Genomic DNA, 16,252 nt, shown 5'->3' with positions numbered 1-16,252 from the left:
CCTGTTGCATCATGTGCTCGTTCCTTCGCATGCGCAGCCTCACGCTCGGCCCGGAGGGAGCGCAGACGCAGCGAAGCGCAGACGCAGCGAAGCGCAGACGCAGCGAAGCGCAGACGCAGATGCAGCGAAGCGCAGACGCAGCGAAGCGCAGGCGGTTCGTTGCCATTAAATTACCTGCGACTGTGAGGGCTGATTACAGCGCGTACAGTACCTGGAAACGCCAGCACTGAGTGGAGACAGAGGCTGCAGCACAATCCTTGAAGAACGCAGAGTGACGATGCACAGCGCCCGCGGCCGCCCCGAGGGCAGGAGTGTCAGACGCCCGTCTGCAGCGCTCCTCCTGCGCTGCTCCTCCTCAGCTGCTCCTCCTCAGCTGCTCCTCCTTAGCTGCTCCTCCTCAGCTGTTCATCCTGCGCTGTTGTTTCTCCTGACCTGCTGCTCCTGAGCTGCTCCTCCTGGGCTGTTCCTTCTGAGCTGTTCCTCCTGCGCTGCTCCTCCTGCACTGCTCCTCCAGACGGGACAAGGGCAGCGTGGAGGCAAAGGAGCCGAGCTGGATGCTGGCGGTGGATCAGCTGTGACTGACTGCAGGAGGCTGATTGCTCGGGTGCTTACTTCAGCGGATTAATGAATAATTGATTTGTGGAGTAATTGCTTCATATATTTATTAATGATGGGATTTTTTCAGCTTTGATGTTTACTCACACTCAGTGACTCCACTCCACTGTATGCGTGATTATGGCTTTCACCGCCGTCTGACAAACCCTGTTTTTCCTCCTCGGCACCGTGTGATGAGCAACGCAACGCGAGGATTCAGAGCCTGCGCTCTCACCGAGGTAAACTGCTCAGCGAGCGTCCTGGCCGCCCGCCAGCGCTCGCTGAACATGCGGGTGTTCACAGCTTGGCCCGAGGCCGGCAGCGGCGAGATGGAGACGCAGCCCTGGACCTCCACGCAGCTGCTGGAGGAGCCCGGCCTCGCTCGGCCTCAGAGCACCCACGCACATCTGCACCATCTGCTCCGTGGCCCAGCGGAAGCCCCGCCCACGCGCTCGCCCACGCACCCCTGACGCTCACTCACACAACACTAATAGTGTCAAACGCTTAAATGCCAGGCTACCTTTCACCTGCCGCCGTGTCCCACACGAACAGAGGGAGCGGGAGGAATAATAATGTGGAGCTGCTGAGGTCTGACATGGACGGTGTCCTGCTGTCCTGGAGGAGGGGGCTCGCTCCTCGATTGCTCCTCTCTCGCTCCCCTCTCCCCCCACTCGCTCCTCTCTTCTCTCGCTCCTCGCTCTCTCCCCTCTCTCGCTCCTCTCTCGCTCCTCTCTCTCTCCCCTCTCGCTCCTCTCTCTCTCCCCCCTCTTGCTTCTCGATCGCTCCCCTCTCGCTCCTCTCTCGCTCCTCTCTCGCCCCTCTCTCGCTCCCCTTTCGCTCCTCCAGCTCAGCTGCTTCCACTCCACTGCAGACGAGGCAGCAGATGACCTTTTAATCCGCGTAACTTTTTGTCAGGTTCCTCCTACATGCCACGCAGCTTAGTTATTCATTTCAGAGCCGTTGTTAACATTTCACCAATGCTGCATTTCATGAGTGCTGCAGGCAGTTTTTCCTATTTGCAAGGACTCTGGTTTTTAATTAGTGAGCTGCATCATTAGGTCGTTTGAGTTTCTGTTTTGCGTTGTTAAAGTCTCAGCATCGTCTATAATAGGGAAACGAGGCACTTCCGTCAATGTGTTGTTCGCAGCCACAGCGGATACAGATTTTATACATCTGACATGCCTTCATGTACGTTTAGCATCAGCTCAGCTCAAACGTTGATGCAGTGTGTTTTTATAGCAAACCTGCTGTTGCGTGTGCACCGCTGGAAATAATGAGACGAAGTACGGTTCGTTAAAGGATGAGGAAAATAAACCAGGCGTAAAGATTGGGGACATATAGAAAGAGGAGTCGCAGGCTGGTACTAATGTGATTCCAAAGTTAGCATCGGCGTCAGTCACTGAAAGACGCATGTGAACGCAGAGAGACAACGTGTCAGTGGGAACGGTGTGGGCAGAACGCGCACGCTAATAGTTAACAAAGACGAGGCCACGGACGCCGGCGCTGGAAACAGACACGTCCCCTCGACGCACAGCAACAGCGACCTGTTGCTGTGGCCTCGTGTGGGATCCACCGCAGGCCGATCGGAATCAACACGTCTTTTGTAACTTTTTAAAGCCCAGAATTTAACATTTCTGGAAATCTGGAGTCAGAGCCGTTTCCAGAAGCACGACCCGATCAGTCGGCTTAGATTCCCGCTTCAAAGAGTAAAAATAACTAATTCAGTGGGCTTTCAGGTTACAGCTGTAGACAGCTAAATAAATAAAGAAAGCCTCTCCTCACCCGGCAACACAGAGAAGCAAAGGAAATGCTCATTTAGAATCAGGAAAGGTAGATGTGTAATAGATTCAGGGACGTTTGACAGCTGGCGATGGCGGGAGGGACTCATTTCCACTAGGTGCTACAAATGATGAGATTAGTTCAGTGTGTGTGTGTGTGTGTGGGTGTGTGTGTGTGTGTGTGTGTGTGTGTGTGTGTGTGTGTGTGTGTGTGTGTGTGTGTGTGATTATAGAAAACTTAGACCTGACCTCGGGAACTGACGCCCGAGTGGGTCAGTTCACCTCTCACTGCAGCTCAAGGTCGCGTGTGTTTTGGACCCGGACTCGGTGTCGCTGTTTGTTCTGCATTTCTTTTATATCGGTATCCCACAATCCACCGCTGTGATTAAACAGCTGAAAGCGAGCGTGAACTGGGACGTCGGAGGAGATGAATTTGTGCGAGCGTGCGTGTCGGTGAACACTTGGCGGCTGCGCGTTAGCAGACTGAGGCGGCTGCGCAGACAGTGACAGATGCGACGCCTTTGTTTACATTAGGAAATAGTCTCATCCTGCGGCCACAGCTCATCGCTCCCTCCTGGAGCCGCGCCAGCATCACCAGAGGTTCCGAGTTCTTTGTGAAGGAGGAGAACAAAGCGTGGGAAACGCAGCTTAAAGCACTGGGTCCGGGGCCGTCTCTATGTGTCACTGTCAAGCGTGCGCAGATAATAAGCATCGCAGCCGGCTCCTCTTTGCCCTTTGGGCTCCCTCCTCCTCTTATGTGACATGCGACGCAGCAAATCGGTATTTAAAGAGCCGAGAAGGCGTTTGTTTTCCGCTGTCCTTGTTGCTGCTCAGCATTAAACAGCGGCCTGGAAGCCGCTCGCTGATCACGTCCCCTGGAGCCTCCGTTTGCATGAATGACTGATTGCAGCTCGTCCTCTAGATTCAGCGCGTTACGAAAGAAGGTTCCACCGGCTCGCAGCCAGAGCGCGTTCACGCGCTGGAGTTTTCATTAAAGCCAGTTGAAAGCACACGCGGCGCATTAGCAGTGTTCCTGTGTCTTGTTTGTGTGGGCTGGCGGGTTTCATTATTCTCTGGGCGGCGGCGAAGCGATCAGAACTTCACAACTGTTTAAGACGACATCATTCTCAGCCCACCGCTTTCTCCTCAGTCAACTGCAGAATGTAGGTGAAATGTGATTTGATGTCAGTCATGAATAATAATATGGTTGTACTTTTAAAGACTATATTTCATCTTGCACTAAGAACTCGATGACAGTTTTCAGCTTTTTAAGATTACTTTTTGACAAATAGCGAAAAAGGGGGAAGCGCTGCTTTGTGGCCTGACAGCCGCCTGTGCTTCGCTGCTGCTCGGCAGATCTCACGGCGCCGCGGCCCCACTTCCGCTACTGGAGCTGTTATTTGCAACCTTCCAGTCTCACACTGAACCGGGCCAGTGTGCTGGTGTCGCCCAAACAAAAACAGGAACCGGGTCAGAATTTGGAAGGTGCATAGACACAGCTTCTCTCTCACCTCCTGATCGCTGCCATCTTTAGAACCTGAAGCAATCATACATGTGACTCTATTACCCAAAGTGCATTGCAAGCAGAATAATATTATATAATTTATTATGGCAGTAAAAATGGCAACAGTAATGTAAATAAATTCACATAATGACTGTTAACATACTGTGTTTGCACAGGACGCAGTGGATCCATACGCAGCACAGACAGCTGCTCTGTGCAGCCTCCATCTGGGATCAATACAAGTGATGCAGGCAGTGAGATGAAGGGGTGAGCTAGTTGCTGTGTAATGCTCACATGGGACCGAGCGCTGAGAACAATGGGCGTGAGTGAGGGCTCTGGAAGCGACAGAGTTTTCCTAGAGGCAGATTTGTAAAGCGCCGGTGCGGCTTGTAAGTGGTTTTCGCTGAGAGGAAACAACAGCAGCGGTGGTGTTTGCCCACGTTGAGCGGTGGATGAATGTGTTTACCTCACTAATAGTCCGTGTTGCGGTGCATTCCTCCTGATGGAGACGCCGCCTCCCTGCCGACAGCCCCCGTTTCATGTACAGTACGGGTCCTCTGCTGTTTGCTGCAGCCTACAGTGTGACTCAGAGCAGAGGGGGGAGGGATGGGGGGGGGGGGGGGTCCAGGCCATAATGATCTTCACCATGACTTATAATGAGAGCTAGGTAATCCTCGCCTGACTCCACGGACAAACTCACACACACACACACACACACACACACACACACACACACGCACACACACACACACACACACACACACACACACACACACACACACACACACACACACACACACACACACACACACACACACACACACACACACACACACACACACACACACACACACACACACCTCACTCAGCATCACGCTGCCGTGAAAAAAAAGGCTGACGGACACACACACATCTGGAGGCTCCACTCTTTGCCTGCGTCTTATCAGTCTGGGTCCTGAGCATGCAGGGAAATCAGAGCCACACAATCACACCCCGGGAGCCAAACTTCTGGTCCCCCGGAGGCTGCTGTGATGATGCCCCCCCTCACACACACACCCGACAGCTTTATTCCTCTATCACGCAGGCAATCGGACAGATAGAGGTGCTCTGGAACCTTTCCTCCAGCTCAGTCCTGCAGAGCGAGGACCCCACTAATGCCCCGGGCTCGTTACTGCAGCCGAAGCCTTGTGTGAAGCGAGAGGAGGAGGAGAGAGAGGGAGGACGACGTGCACGCATGCAAGTGTGGAGCAAAGACGGTCGGTGGGTGTTACAACCGTGTCTGTGCGTAAGTTGTAGAAAAGACACAAGTACTTCCACAGATAAAAGGGAGGGAGAGTGAATCTCTTTCCCATGTGTCATGAGTCCGTCCCTTTGAATGAGCGTTAAATCCATCAAGTCAAAGTCTCTCTCTCTCTCTGTCGCTCGCTCGCTCGCTCGTCCTCGTTTTGATTTGATTGTTTCCCCTCTCTCTCTCGCTGGACCGAATCAATCTGCCACCCACTCAACGTGTCATCGCTGGAAGACGAAGAGGACGCGTGTCGGACGTCACTTGGTGCGCGTGTTCTCCTCTTCTCGTGCACGCGCATGCACGCGTGCGTCCCTTCACAAGCGTACCCGCAGTCTTCCGCTGCGCTTATGAATAAAGATGATATTAATCCTTAAAACATGGAGGAGGGGATTACTGTGTTTACTACATTGATGGCAGTGGATGTGGAGAGCGTTCAACCCGTGATGGTGGCGCGTTGGGACTTCCAAGGAGCTTTGTGAAACGGCAGAAGCGTTCTGGTTCTGTGTGTGTGGGTGCGGAGCTGCCATATGTTCTTTAGGTAATTTATGGGAAAAAAAGACATATCCGGAATTATGGTTTTATTTTTAGCGCAGACTGTCTCAAGCCATTGCTCGTTCCTTGTGTTTAAATCTTCTCCAGCAACTTGCCAATATTTCCTCTGTCTTCTCAAAATCCTCGTCAGGATAAGATGGAATATGAGAAGGAAAAAAAAAACATTAAAAAAAAGGAAAGGAAATTCGAGAGAAGCCAAGTAACCAAGCTCCCAAAATAGGTCAGTTTGAAAGCGGGATGAATTTCCATGCAGCCTTTTAAAGGGCTTTTTAGGACCGGGGATTGTGGAGCAGAAGATGCTGCTCAGGATCTCTTCCTCGCACACAGCTGGGTCGAGGTTCACAGCGGGGCCGTGAAGACCGCTACTGCCCCCTGGCGTCCACCGGAGGGACGGCGCTGCTCGCTGCCTTCAGCGTCTGACGAGGCACATACGTGTGGGTTCCTCACCTCTTATAAACATTGCGACTGCGGCCTCAGTGAAGATGTGGGTGTCCAAAACATTGGACGAGAACAGATGAGATGTCCATTATTCCCCCTCCCTTCCCCTCGGAGCCGAGTGGGAGCCTCCACTAACGCCGGGGGAGAGCAGGAAATCAATGAAGATGTGCCAGACTTGGCTCTGTTATCCAGAAAATCGCTGCTCTCACCGGCCGCCCCCTCACGTTCGCCCTGCGCTTGTGTAAGAACGGGGAGGCGCTGTGTGACTCATCGTCCCCAAATAAAGAGAGCAATTATTCATTTCCCATTTGGAGGGCGATCAAATAAGTGAGTACTGCTGACACGGCTCCACGCTCACCTCCTCGCGCTCCTCTTTTCAGCTCTATTCATTGTGAGCTCTGTTCATGCTCTGATGGAAGCGTCCCGTGTCACTTTCGCTCCATTCACACCAAGGTCCTCATCTGATGTTTCCATTTATTCACTGAACGCAGCAATTGTGCTTTTACTTATGCAAATTTTGTCCAATAATTCTGACCAATTAAGCATTCGCATTTCACAAAAAGTGGAAGAAATGTGGATGTAATGACTCACAATGTTGAGAAATACTAAATTACACAGATCATAGTTATTGACAAGAAGTCAGAGCAGGTCAAAGGTGAACACACAGTAAAAGAACTGAGTCTCATGCTGTTAGAATATGTTTTTTAAAGTCTGGTCAAAATGTATCCACTTCCAATTAACTCTCATTCTTTCCTAACACTGCTGGTGATGAATAGGGGGAGGAATTCCTGTAGGTGTTGATTGGAAGCAGGTTGAAGTCATGAGGTTGAGTCTAACATGCTTCAGTTTGTTCTTCAGTTAAAAGCAGCTCCGCTTCATTCCAGCGAATTCAAACACTGAGCGGTTGTGAGCTCAGAGTGAGCACCGGCGGCTGTTTTCTCGGCATCGCTCATCAGGTAAATGTTCCCTCTTCCGTTCATGATGATCGGATCCTGAACACACGAGCAGCGCGTCTCCATCAGCAAACGGACAGAGATGCTCACGGAGGAAAGTGGAGATTATTTCTACCCCGTTCTCAGTTAACAGCTGTTTTCTGTTGTCATTTCATTTTGTGGTTGACTTCATAAAATGGTGTGTAATGTTATTTTTTTCTTTTTTCAATTTTAAAATCCTTACACTTCAGTTTTTGCTCAACAGCCACTCATTTATTTACACCTACAGTAAAAGGGCAATAAATTACAGTAGCGTTTCAACGTTCCATAATAAATCCAAATTAATTATCTAAATTCATCCACTAAGAGTCGAATGCTTCATCTTCTCTACTGTCTGATGCATTAACATGTCTGCTGTGTGATGTCTGCACTCCAGAAGCGAGCAGTGTATTACTCACACACACACGCGCACACACACACACACACACACACACACACACACACGCACACACACACACACACACACACACACACACACACACACACACACACACACACACACACACACACACACACACAGTTTCCTCCCCTGGCATCAGGTAGCCAATCCATCCAGTGATGGAGAATTGTTCTTTCTTTTATTAAAAGAGCAGGTGGCCATGAGATAGCAGAGTCATTTTTCACCGCCACTGCTCTCCGTGAGTTCAAACTAATGATCAAAACACTGAGCCACTCCAAATCATCTCTCACCACAGACTGATAGATGTGTGTGTGTGTGTGTGTGTGTGTGTGTGTGTGTGTGTGTGTGTGTGTGTGTGTACTTGTACTTGAGAACCAAAAAACATATTTTCCCACCTGGTCCTCACTTTTTGAAGGCCTGTTTGAGGGTTAAGATGTGACTTTGGGGCTGAGGTTGAGTTTTGGTTCAGAGCAAAGGTCAGACGTCTGCCTTTAGTTGTGATGATTGAAGGTGAGGGGCTAGGGAAGTACAAGGATATGTGAGTGTGTGTGTGTGTGTGTGTGTGTGTGTGTGTGTGTGTGTGTGTGTGTGTGTGTGTGTGTGTGTGTGTGTGTGTGTGTTTCCTGTGCAGCAGTGATTACATTTGGGAGTGTGGTGCTTCCACATTTGTTTGCATGTGGTTTTGCATGTGGGTGCTGGCTTTGCTCACACACACACACACACACACACACACACACACACACACACACACACACACACACACACACACACACACACACACACACACTGTCACTGTCAGAGGCAAAACAGCGTGCGTCTCAGAGGGTGGAGATGAAAGTGGTTTAATGATCTATAATACATGGGCGCCATTCATTGGCACAGAACAAAAGCTTTAGCTGTTGGGGGAGAGACTGCAGACTGCAAGAAATCCCCTCATCCACTCATCCACCTCCACTGGTGAACGTGAGGGAGCGCATTGGGAGGCCGCCACCGTGGCCATTGTGTTTTTAATTCTTCCTGGACAGCTTTCCTCGCCTCCAAACCAGATTAGAGCCAACAGCAGCCAGTCTGTGGTGACAAACCGGCTGGAGGGGAAAAATATAAAAATTAATTTCAGTGATGTGCGAGGCGTGAGATATGTTATTTGCATTTTTTATCCTTGCCTGTCACAAAACCTGTGGAAAGTGACAATGCTCTGCCACAAGCAGCCACTCAGGAGACGCGACAGCTGATTCCAGTGATTGGTGTTTGACAGCGGAGCGATGACGGCGGTGTGTGAAATCAAAGCGCAGGACAGCAAACGAACCCGTCCTCTGATCCTTCGTGCCACGTTCTGCTCGGTTTGGGCCGATGAGATTAGTCATCGCTCGTCCCATCTGCCGCGTTCACAACTCATTGTTTACTGGCTGCTTCACGTCAGAGATCACAGCGGCCGGGGGGTGGACGGGGGGGGTTCCTGAGGAGCCGGCCCGGACCCACATCAGGGGTCGGGTTCGCTCAGTGGTCCCTCACACGTGTTTCTACACACAGAGGATGACTGAAGTTCTCAGTTGTTTCCCTGCGGATCGTGTGCTGCTCGATCAGTCGGCGGCCGCGTCCTGGAGTCTTCAGATTAACAGGCCGCTGGCTGGAGTCCAGTTGAAGGTACAGTCGTATTTAAATGCTGAGCTCATCCCAGTTACGGGTCGACTACGTGCTGCACTTCAGCCCTTGCTGTTGATTCGTTATTGTGTTGGAGCAGATGGACTTAATCGCCGTTCCTGTTTACCTTCTTGTAAAGCGCTGCCAATTATTTCACGGGGGAAATGTCAGCGTCTCCCAGAGAGTTAACAAGTTTCTCCTAAAATATTGACTGTGATCACTGGCAGTGGACTGAGTCCTGCTCAGCTTGTCGTTCTGACCGTCCACGTAGAAATGAAGCCGCAATTATGTTGGAACGCCAGTGTCTGAAGGTTGAGTTCCTATGGATGATTGAGACCATGCTAACAGTATGTTATGGTGGCAGTGAGACAGCAGAGGAAGGTCAGCAGTAGTCAGTGTAGTAGTAGTAGAGCTACTATCACTGCAGTGAGTCTCTGGTGTGAAAGCTAAAATAGGATTAAATGGAAAAACCTTTTTCACAGGAGGACTTATTAATCATCTTTCTCCTGCAAAATTATTTCTTTAACCTTTGTTAACCCCCTGGAGTGGAGGAGTTTTAGCATGGTCTCCTCATCAGCGCTTGTGATTACAGGCTTTGTTTTAGTCCAGCTTTGCGTTTCGTGCACCGTGAGCCGGTAATCTCCTCGTTTACTGTGCAAAGATGAAAACGCACAACGCTCCTCGCAGCCTCACAACAGCCGCGCTGCTTACGTTCATATCTCTTGGCACGAGTGTTGATTGGAGATTACAGCGTTGCTCGAAAGCGGCCAGCAAATGCTTCCACCGCGTTGAAGGAAGAACAGAGGCCTTGACAAAAACGAGGCCGGGCGTCTTCGCGGCAGCACCGGTAGCAGAACATGAGGCAGTGGAGGTCTGAGAACCTGCTGGACTCTTGTGTGGTCCCACTGAAGGCACCAGAGCAACCAATGGAACCAGTGGACTGGTTCAGGTCCTCCCTCGCATGGTGCATAACACAACGTCAACACTCGCCACATGAAGTGGATGATTACGTGTCCTGGCTCCGTTACTGACTTGGAACTGGTGCCGGAGTTGAAGCCACGCAGGACGGGATTGTTGGCCAACGCACACCCAAAGGCACATCTCCATCCAAACTCTTAATTAAAGCGATATACGGCAGCGGCGACAGCTCTGTGGAACCCTGCCTCGTAAAACTTCACAGCCACTAAAGTTTCTACTGACTAATGATTAATGCATCCAATTTGTGTGATCTGAATTGAACATAGTATCATGGGTAATTAAATGATGGTCCACAGAGCAACGGCTCTCATAAAATGACAAGGCCGTAATTATCACGAAGCTCCGTTGCCCTCTGACTCAAATACTAATGATGCATCAATATCCAAGTAGAACATGTCACAGGGTTGAAACCCAGAACAAAGCGTGCTTACAGGTTATTTTAATAAATGTCCACCTTTTGCCCTTAAAAACAAAACAATTTATTTTTTCAGATGAGTCAGCTCAGGAAATGGAACAAGGACAAAATGCAACTTGTGAGTTTCCTAAATGTGAAGACAAAATAAAGTAAAGTCACCCAAAGCGTTCGAGCGTCTGAGAAGCTGCATGTTTTGTCGTCACAGCTCAGTGACAAAGAATAAAGCTTCATGCGCTAAATGCATTAACAAGAGCGCCGGCGTCCTGGACGGGGACGGATGCGCGTCGAGGAGCCAAACGCTCTCATTGATTCATAAATAGGCATCATTTCCAAAGCGGCAGTACAACCTCAGACGCTCAGTGTAGCGAGAAGCCTCCTCTGGGGCCTCTGGAGCCGTCCAAGAGTCAAAAGACACAGAATGCAGGACGGGAATATGGATGTTTGCTTTAGTACCATTTAAATCAAGCCTGTTATTTTCATTATTGTCCCTTTCTGAGATATATGGGGTGATAAAAACAGACTCCCAGCCCAGTCTCATTGACATTTTAGAGAGTCCTTTTGGAGCAGTAAAGATGCCCGCATGATGGATGTCAGAGCTCCGTACACAATAGAGACAGGACAAAAATGAGGAATGCAGATAGAACAGTATGAAGCTGAGCGCCAGCGAGGAACCGAAAGGCTGCGTGAAGACAGAAGAAGACAGGAGCATCCAGAAACAGAGCCTGTGCAATGCGGCTCCTGGACAGACGCGAACGGGAGGTTTCCACCCAGAGAGCCGTGTAGCGAGCAGACAGTCACAGCAGCAGCCGTCACCCTGAGCAGGCAAAAAAACTCTGCCTCTGGTGCTTTTTCAGTACTGGGGTCTGTAGAGGAGCTCCCCAGAGACGAGCCGGCGTTTCAGCTCCTTCCACAGCAGCTCCCTCTCCTTCAGGGCCCCCTTCATGAAGCCCCGGTTCTCCTGGGCCCGGCGAGACAGGTAGGGCATCACCTCGTTCACCGGCCCGTAGGGGACGTACTTATAGACGGGGAAGCCTGCCTGGCCTGGGGCGGGAGGCACACGAGAAAGGCATTTATTCAGGACTTCTGTTCAAAGATGAAAGAACTTTCTCTATCTTTTCATTAACGGTTTCAGAAAACACATATTTCGCAGGTTGAGCTGCGCTGCGCGTCACAAATGGATCCTGCAGGTTCCACGGACGCCCTCAGTTTGTGTGAGTCACAATCAGAGCTGCTCGACGTGGATCTAACGAGGCATCGCATCACAAAATGACGCTATTCATGGGCATTAATATGATCTGAACTGCTGCTGGGCCCTGTTCCACAGACGCCGTCGCTCTGCACACGTGTCCGTTTGCTCCGAGGCTGCTTCAGCCACAGACGACACTCGCCTCGGCCTCTGACTGACAGACAGAGTGCTGTGAGGCGGCAGCTCGTCGATAGCGAGGTGTCTGACTTCATATGTCACGCTACGAGCAGCAGACCGACTCCACGCGGCCACGGGGCGCCCGTTAGCAACACAAAGGTGAGTGTCAAACCGTGGGCGCGTGCGCTGGTGCGTGCGCTGTCCTCACCCAGAGGGAAGCTGATCTGGTCACACATGCCCAGCAGCTGGCCGAAGTACACCTTGTTTTCCCGGGGCAGGAGTCCCAGCTGCTTCATTCTGAGCGACAGACACAGGGGCTGAGAGGCCGCGAGGGGCTGTAGCAGCAGTGCAGACAGGGGGGACGTACCTGCTCAGGGTGTGCTTCACCGTGTCCTCGTTGTGCGAAGCCACCATGACGCTGGCGTTCCTGTGGCGCGCGATCTCATCCAGCACGTGATCCAGACATCTGCAGCAGCACACAGAGGCGAGCGAGTGCGCGTGCTGCTGCTGCTGCTGCAGCTCAGCAGACACAGGAGCCTCACCTGTGGTACGTCCTGTTGGTGGACTCATAGTCCGGGTTGATGGGGTCCTCGTAGCCCAGCTGCTGGGCCCTGTCCCGCTCCTGATGCATGTAGGCCCCACGCACCAGCTTGGCAGCGAAGCACCAGCCCTCGCGCCGCGACAGCTCCACGTCCACCGTCACGTTGTCGAAGGCCTCCTGCGGCGCAGAGGAGGAGCGTCACACTCTGAAGCGGACGCATGGCTGCCGGCTGGGCGTCCCCACCTTCAGGTAGCACTGGTACGTGTTGAAGACCACCGGCTTGCTCCGGTTGTAGCTCCTCTGCATCTCCAGCGTCAGCCGGCTGATGGCCGGCTGGAAGTAGCTCTGCTCCGCGTCCACCATCAGGCGGACGTCGTTCTCCACGGCGTGCTGGGGGCGCACACGCCGTTAGTTCCTGCCTGCGGTTGCCATGGCGACGCGGCATATATCGCCCTTTGTGCCTCACCTTGGCCAAGATGTCCATGCGCTGCAGCATCCTCTTCATTTGCCTCTCTTCCTCCACTGTGAACGCTGCCAGCAGGGGCTGCAGCTCACCTCGCTGGGAAAAAAACAAGGCACGCGTGAAACCACGAGGCGCTGATGAGCCAAATATCACACAGCGGGATTCCTATTAGCTCATCCCTGCTTCAGCTGCGTTTCATCCCGGTTCATATGTCAAAGATAATTTCCCAGATTTAGCTCCACGGTTTGTTGTGCTTCTCACTGAGGACAGATGCTTCTCCTCCAGCATCCACCTCAATAAGGAAGCCAACATCCAGGTCCTCACACATAATGTCACCATCACATCATGTGAACACACGGTACTGACTTCCAGACACTGACCTCCACGTTGGGAACAACCAGGAGCTCCGATATCTTGGTTCTGTCGTCTATCAGGCTGTTCCAGTCAATCATGTCAATGGTTCTGGCAAAGCAAAGAACAGGAGGTGAGTTTAACCGTTATTAAGACAACTCTTAATTAAACTCAACCCTGTGGTTAAACGGAATTCTGAATAGAAATGCACCAACATTTCACAGGGTTCATTTTAGAGGATGTGACAAAATTATAATGCTGCAGAGAAATTAGAGTTTGGCTAAAAAGCATCATCCATAATATTAAAGAACCTAAGTGATTCTTTTGCCTAACAAGCAATTTGTGCATTGTTCTGTGAAAGCGATTATGACAATGCATAAATCAAGAGAGAATCACTAATGATAATGATAATAATAAATGTGTATTATGCTTTGCATGTTGACCAGTGTTTGTTTCCTAATGCAGTAATGTGACTAAACCATAACTCATGGCAGGAGGACCGTGGCTAACGCCGCCTGCAGCCCTCGGTTCTGGTCTCTGCCGGTTCCTCCAGGACCCCCACCGTTACCATGCAGTGACAGACCCAAGCCCAGTATCCATGTCAGCTGTCACCATCATTATAGCTTTGACTGGTTTTCCTTAAAGGTTGTGAACGTGCTCTTTTACACCCACCCTGAAGTCTGTTCCTTCCTTCCACTAAACCAGTCATAGAAGTCGCCTTTTGCTCCCAGTTTGTTCAGGAATTCCTGCACGGACATAAGGAGCTGCAGTAAAACGCATCAGGCAGATGGCGCGATGACACGTGGCCCGCTAGAGACGAGCAGAAGCACCTGCAGCTGGTTCAGCTCCAGCCTGTGCTCCACAGCCTCCACGCCACCGCTGCCCTGCTGCGACGCTAGGAAGGTGAAGAATCGCCGCCATTTCACCAGCACCTCTGAGAACTGGAGCTTCAGGAAAAGATCCATGGCGTTAGTGGAGCGCACGCGTTTCACAGCAGCATCAGGTAAACTGGACCTTTCAATCTACCAGGAACTGGGGCCGCCCCAGAGCCGTCATTTTGATGGCAGAGAAGCCGTCCACTGAAGTCCCACCTACAGAGACCACAGTCAGTGTTAATGTGAGGAACTCAACCACAGGACGGGGGTTCAGCCTGGAGCATGTTTTACCACATGCTTGGATGCATTTGATGAAGGTTTCCATGTGCTGGTCGCATTTGGCCTCGTCGGCATAGAAGTAGGTGCGAGCTCCGGTCACCCCTTCGCGCCGGTCTCCGAACTGCTTCTGTTTGTCTGCGTGGTCTTCGCCTGAGGAGCCAAAGCAACGCCGGCCTGTTACTTCTGATTACATCACAGGCCCGTTCCCTGAATGAGAGTGGAACCAGGCAGCTCACCTCCGCCCTCCTTCTCTGCAGCAGATGTGCACGAGCTAAAGGGAGCAGAAAACAAAAGAGGGAGTTACTGCGTCTGGTTAATGTGACTCGTTCCGGCGCCGGCCTCCGAACGCGTGGCCTTGTGGCAGTCGGACGCTACCGGGCCACGTCATGCTCAGTGACCCAGCGCCGCCTGCTGATGCTCCAGTTACATCACTGGAAGCGCCGATCGGACCCAGCAGGACCCATCCATCCGTCGCTTCCCCATAAGGGTCCCGGGTCACAGGTGCATCCGGAGCGCTGTGGCCCGGCAGCAAACCCATGAGCGCTGGGTTCAGGACCAGCGCACGCAGGCAGCAGCTCCAGTCCAACGGCCACGCTGACTGGGAATCAAATCAAAGGCTTATTGTAAGTCAAATAAGGACACAAATAAGGACAGAACCAATCACAGGTCGCAGCTGAGGCCTTTAAAGTCACACACGGCTGAGTTGCTCCTATGTTTAATGGAGGGAGTGGTCACTGAGGTTTAGTTTAGATCTGCTGCAAGAAATCTAAATTGTGTGATTTCTGATCATGAGTGTGACAGGCAGTGAAGACTGCACTGCTCGTCAGTTAATGCTCTAGCCGTGAACGAGCCTGCGTTCATCACATCCAGGCTGTATTTTTAGCGCGGACGCCTTTGTGTGTTGACGGCTGCATCGCGAGTATCACGCTCTCGACGTCAATCCAGGACCTGCCTCTCGTGCTTATATCTTCTTTCAGTCGCAAAGAACTGACGAATGTTGTTTTCGCTAGCTTGACAGATCATTGGTGTTCCTGTCAGAGCCCGCTGTCGAGATCAGGCGGCGTTAACGCACCTTGTCCTCCACCCGCGGGTTTGAAGGTGTGTGTTTGCCAAATAAAAGCCTTCTAGAGGCCTGATACCTCTTTGAAGGAATATCAAAGCCAGCAGCGATGTCTTGTTACCAGTGACACGGCAGAGAAACACGCGTCCACTGAGCTGCCGACGGGCGCGGGTGGAGGCGGTGACGGGAGAGGAGCGCTCCACCCGTCAGTGCGGTAACACAACGGAGACGTGGACGCTGTCAGTCTGCACAACAGGCAACCAGTGGACACTCAAACCTGGCGCCCGTGCTCGCTCGCACCCACGACCTTTAGAAACACATGTTAAAGGTCAGGCCTGTGGCTGACTATCGAACACACACTAAGCAAATGCGACAATCGCATCAGGCGTTGAAAATGAGAAACTACTGATTTGACTGTGAAGTTGCGAAATGGGCCAAAACGCTGCAGCTCAAAGGACATAAGTGTCTGCTGTGAAACACGAGCGCTCGCAGGAGGTTCGCACGCGTTACAACAGCTCCCAGATCAGTGGCCGCTGTCTCGTGCGCCTCATGTGACGGGATTCTCAACAAGTGAGAAATTCTCCGGGTCAGGGAGCCGATCCAGACGAGGTGAGTGAGCCACCGAATCGGGTCGTGACCGCTCATGTCCCGCTCGTGATAAAAATACATCAGACAAGAGGCTGCTGCTGATTGTGCTCATTCACACACGGGCGAAACAGGCGCGTCCCTTTTCATGCGAC

The 16,252-nt window shown here is 51.7% G+C and overlaps 1 protein-coding gene across 1 annotated transcript in view; it reads right to left on the bottom strand.

The window, feature by feature from the left end:
- Window positions 1-10,620: 10,620 nt before the first annotated feature.
- Window positions 10,621-16,252, bottom strand: part of prodhb (proline dehydrogenase (oxidase) 1b) — a 6,541-nt gene continuing 909 nt past the window's right edge. Inside the window, exons 2-13 of the mRNA XM_029163781.2 lie at window positions 14,689-14,723; window positions 14,465-14,602; window positions 14,325-14,389; window positions 14,129-14,245; window positions 13,971-14,044; window positions 13,328-13,409; window positions 12,951-13,043; window positions 12,728-12,874; window positions 12,486-12,661; window positions 12,311-12,409; window positions 12,152-12,240; window positions 10,621-11,621 (exon numbers count right to left, since the gene is read on the bottom strand). Of these exons, the coding sequence (XP_029019614.1) occupies window positions 11,431-11,621; window positions 12,152-12,240; window positions 12,311-12,409; window positions 12,486-12,661; window positions 12,728-12,874; window positions 12,951-13,043; window positions 13,328-13,409; window positions 13,971-14,044; window positions 14,129-14,245; window positions 14,325-14,389; window positions 14,465-14,602; window positions 14,689-14,723 (1,306 nt within the window). The 3' untranslated portion in view covers window positions 10,621-11,430. The remainder of the gene's footprint in view (window positions 11,622-12,151; window positions 12,241-12,310; window positions 12,410-12,485; window positions 12,662-12,727; window positions 12,875-12,950; window positions 13,044-13,327; window positions 13,410-13,970; window positions 14,045-14,128; window positions 14,246-14,324; window positions 14,390-14,464; window positions 14,603-14,688; window positions 14,724-16,252) is intronic.

The sequence above is a fragment of the Betta splendens genome, chromosome 9 (genome assembly GCF_900634795.4).
Source record: "Betta splendens chromosome 9, fBetSpl5.4, whole genome shotgun sequence".
Classification (NCBI taxonomy): domain Eukaryota; kingdom Metazoa; phylum Chordata; class Actinopteri; order Anabantiformes; family Osphronemidae; genus Betta; species Betta splendens.
This window is presented reverse-complemented; position numbering and strand designations above follow the sequence as displayed.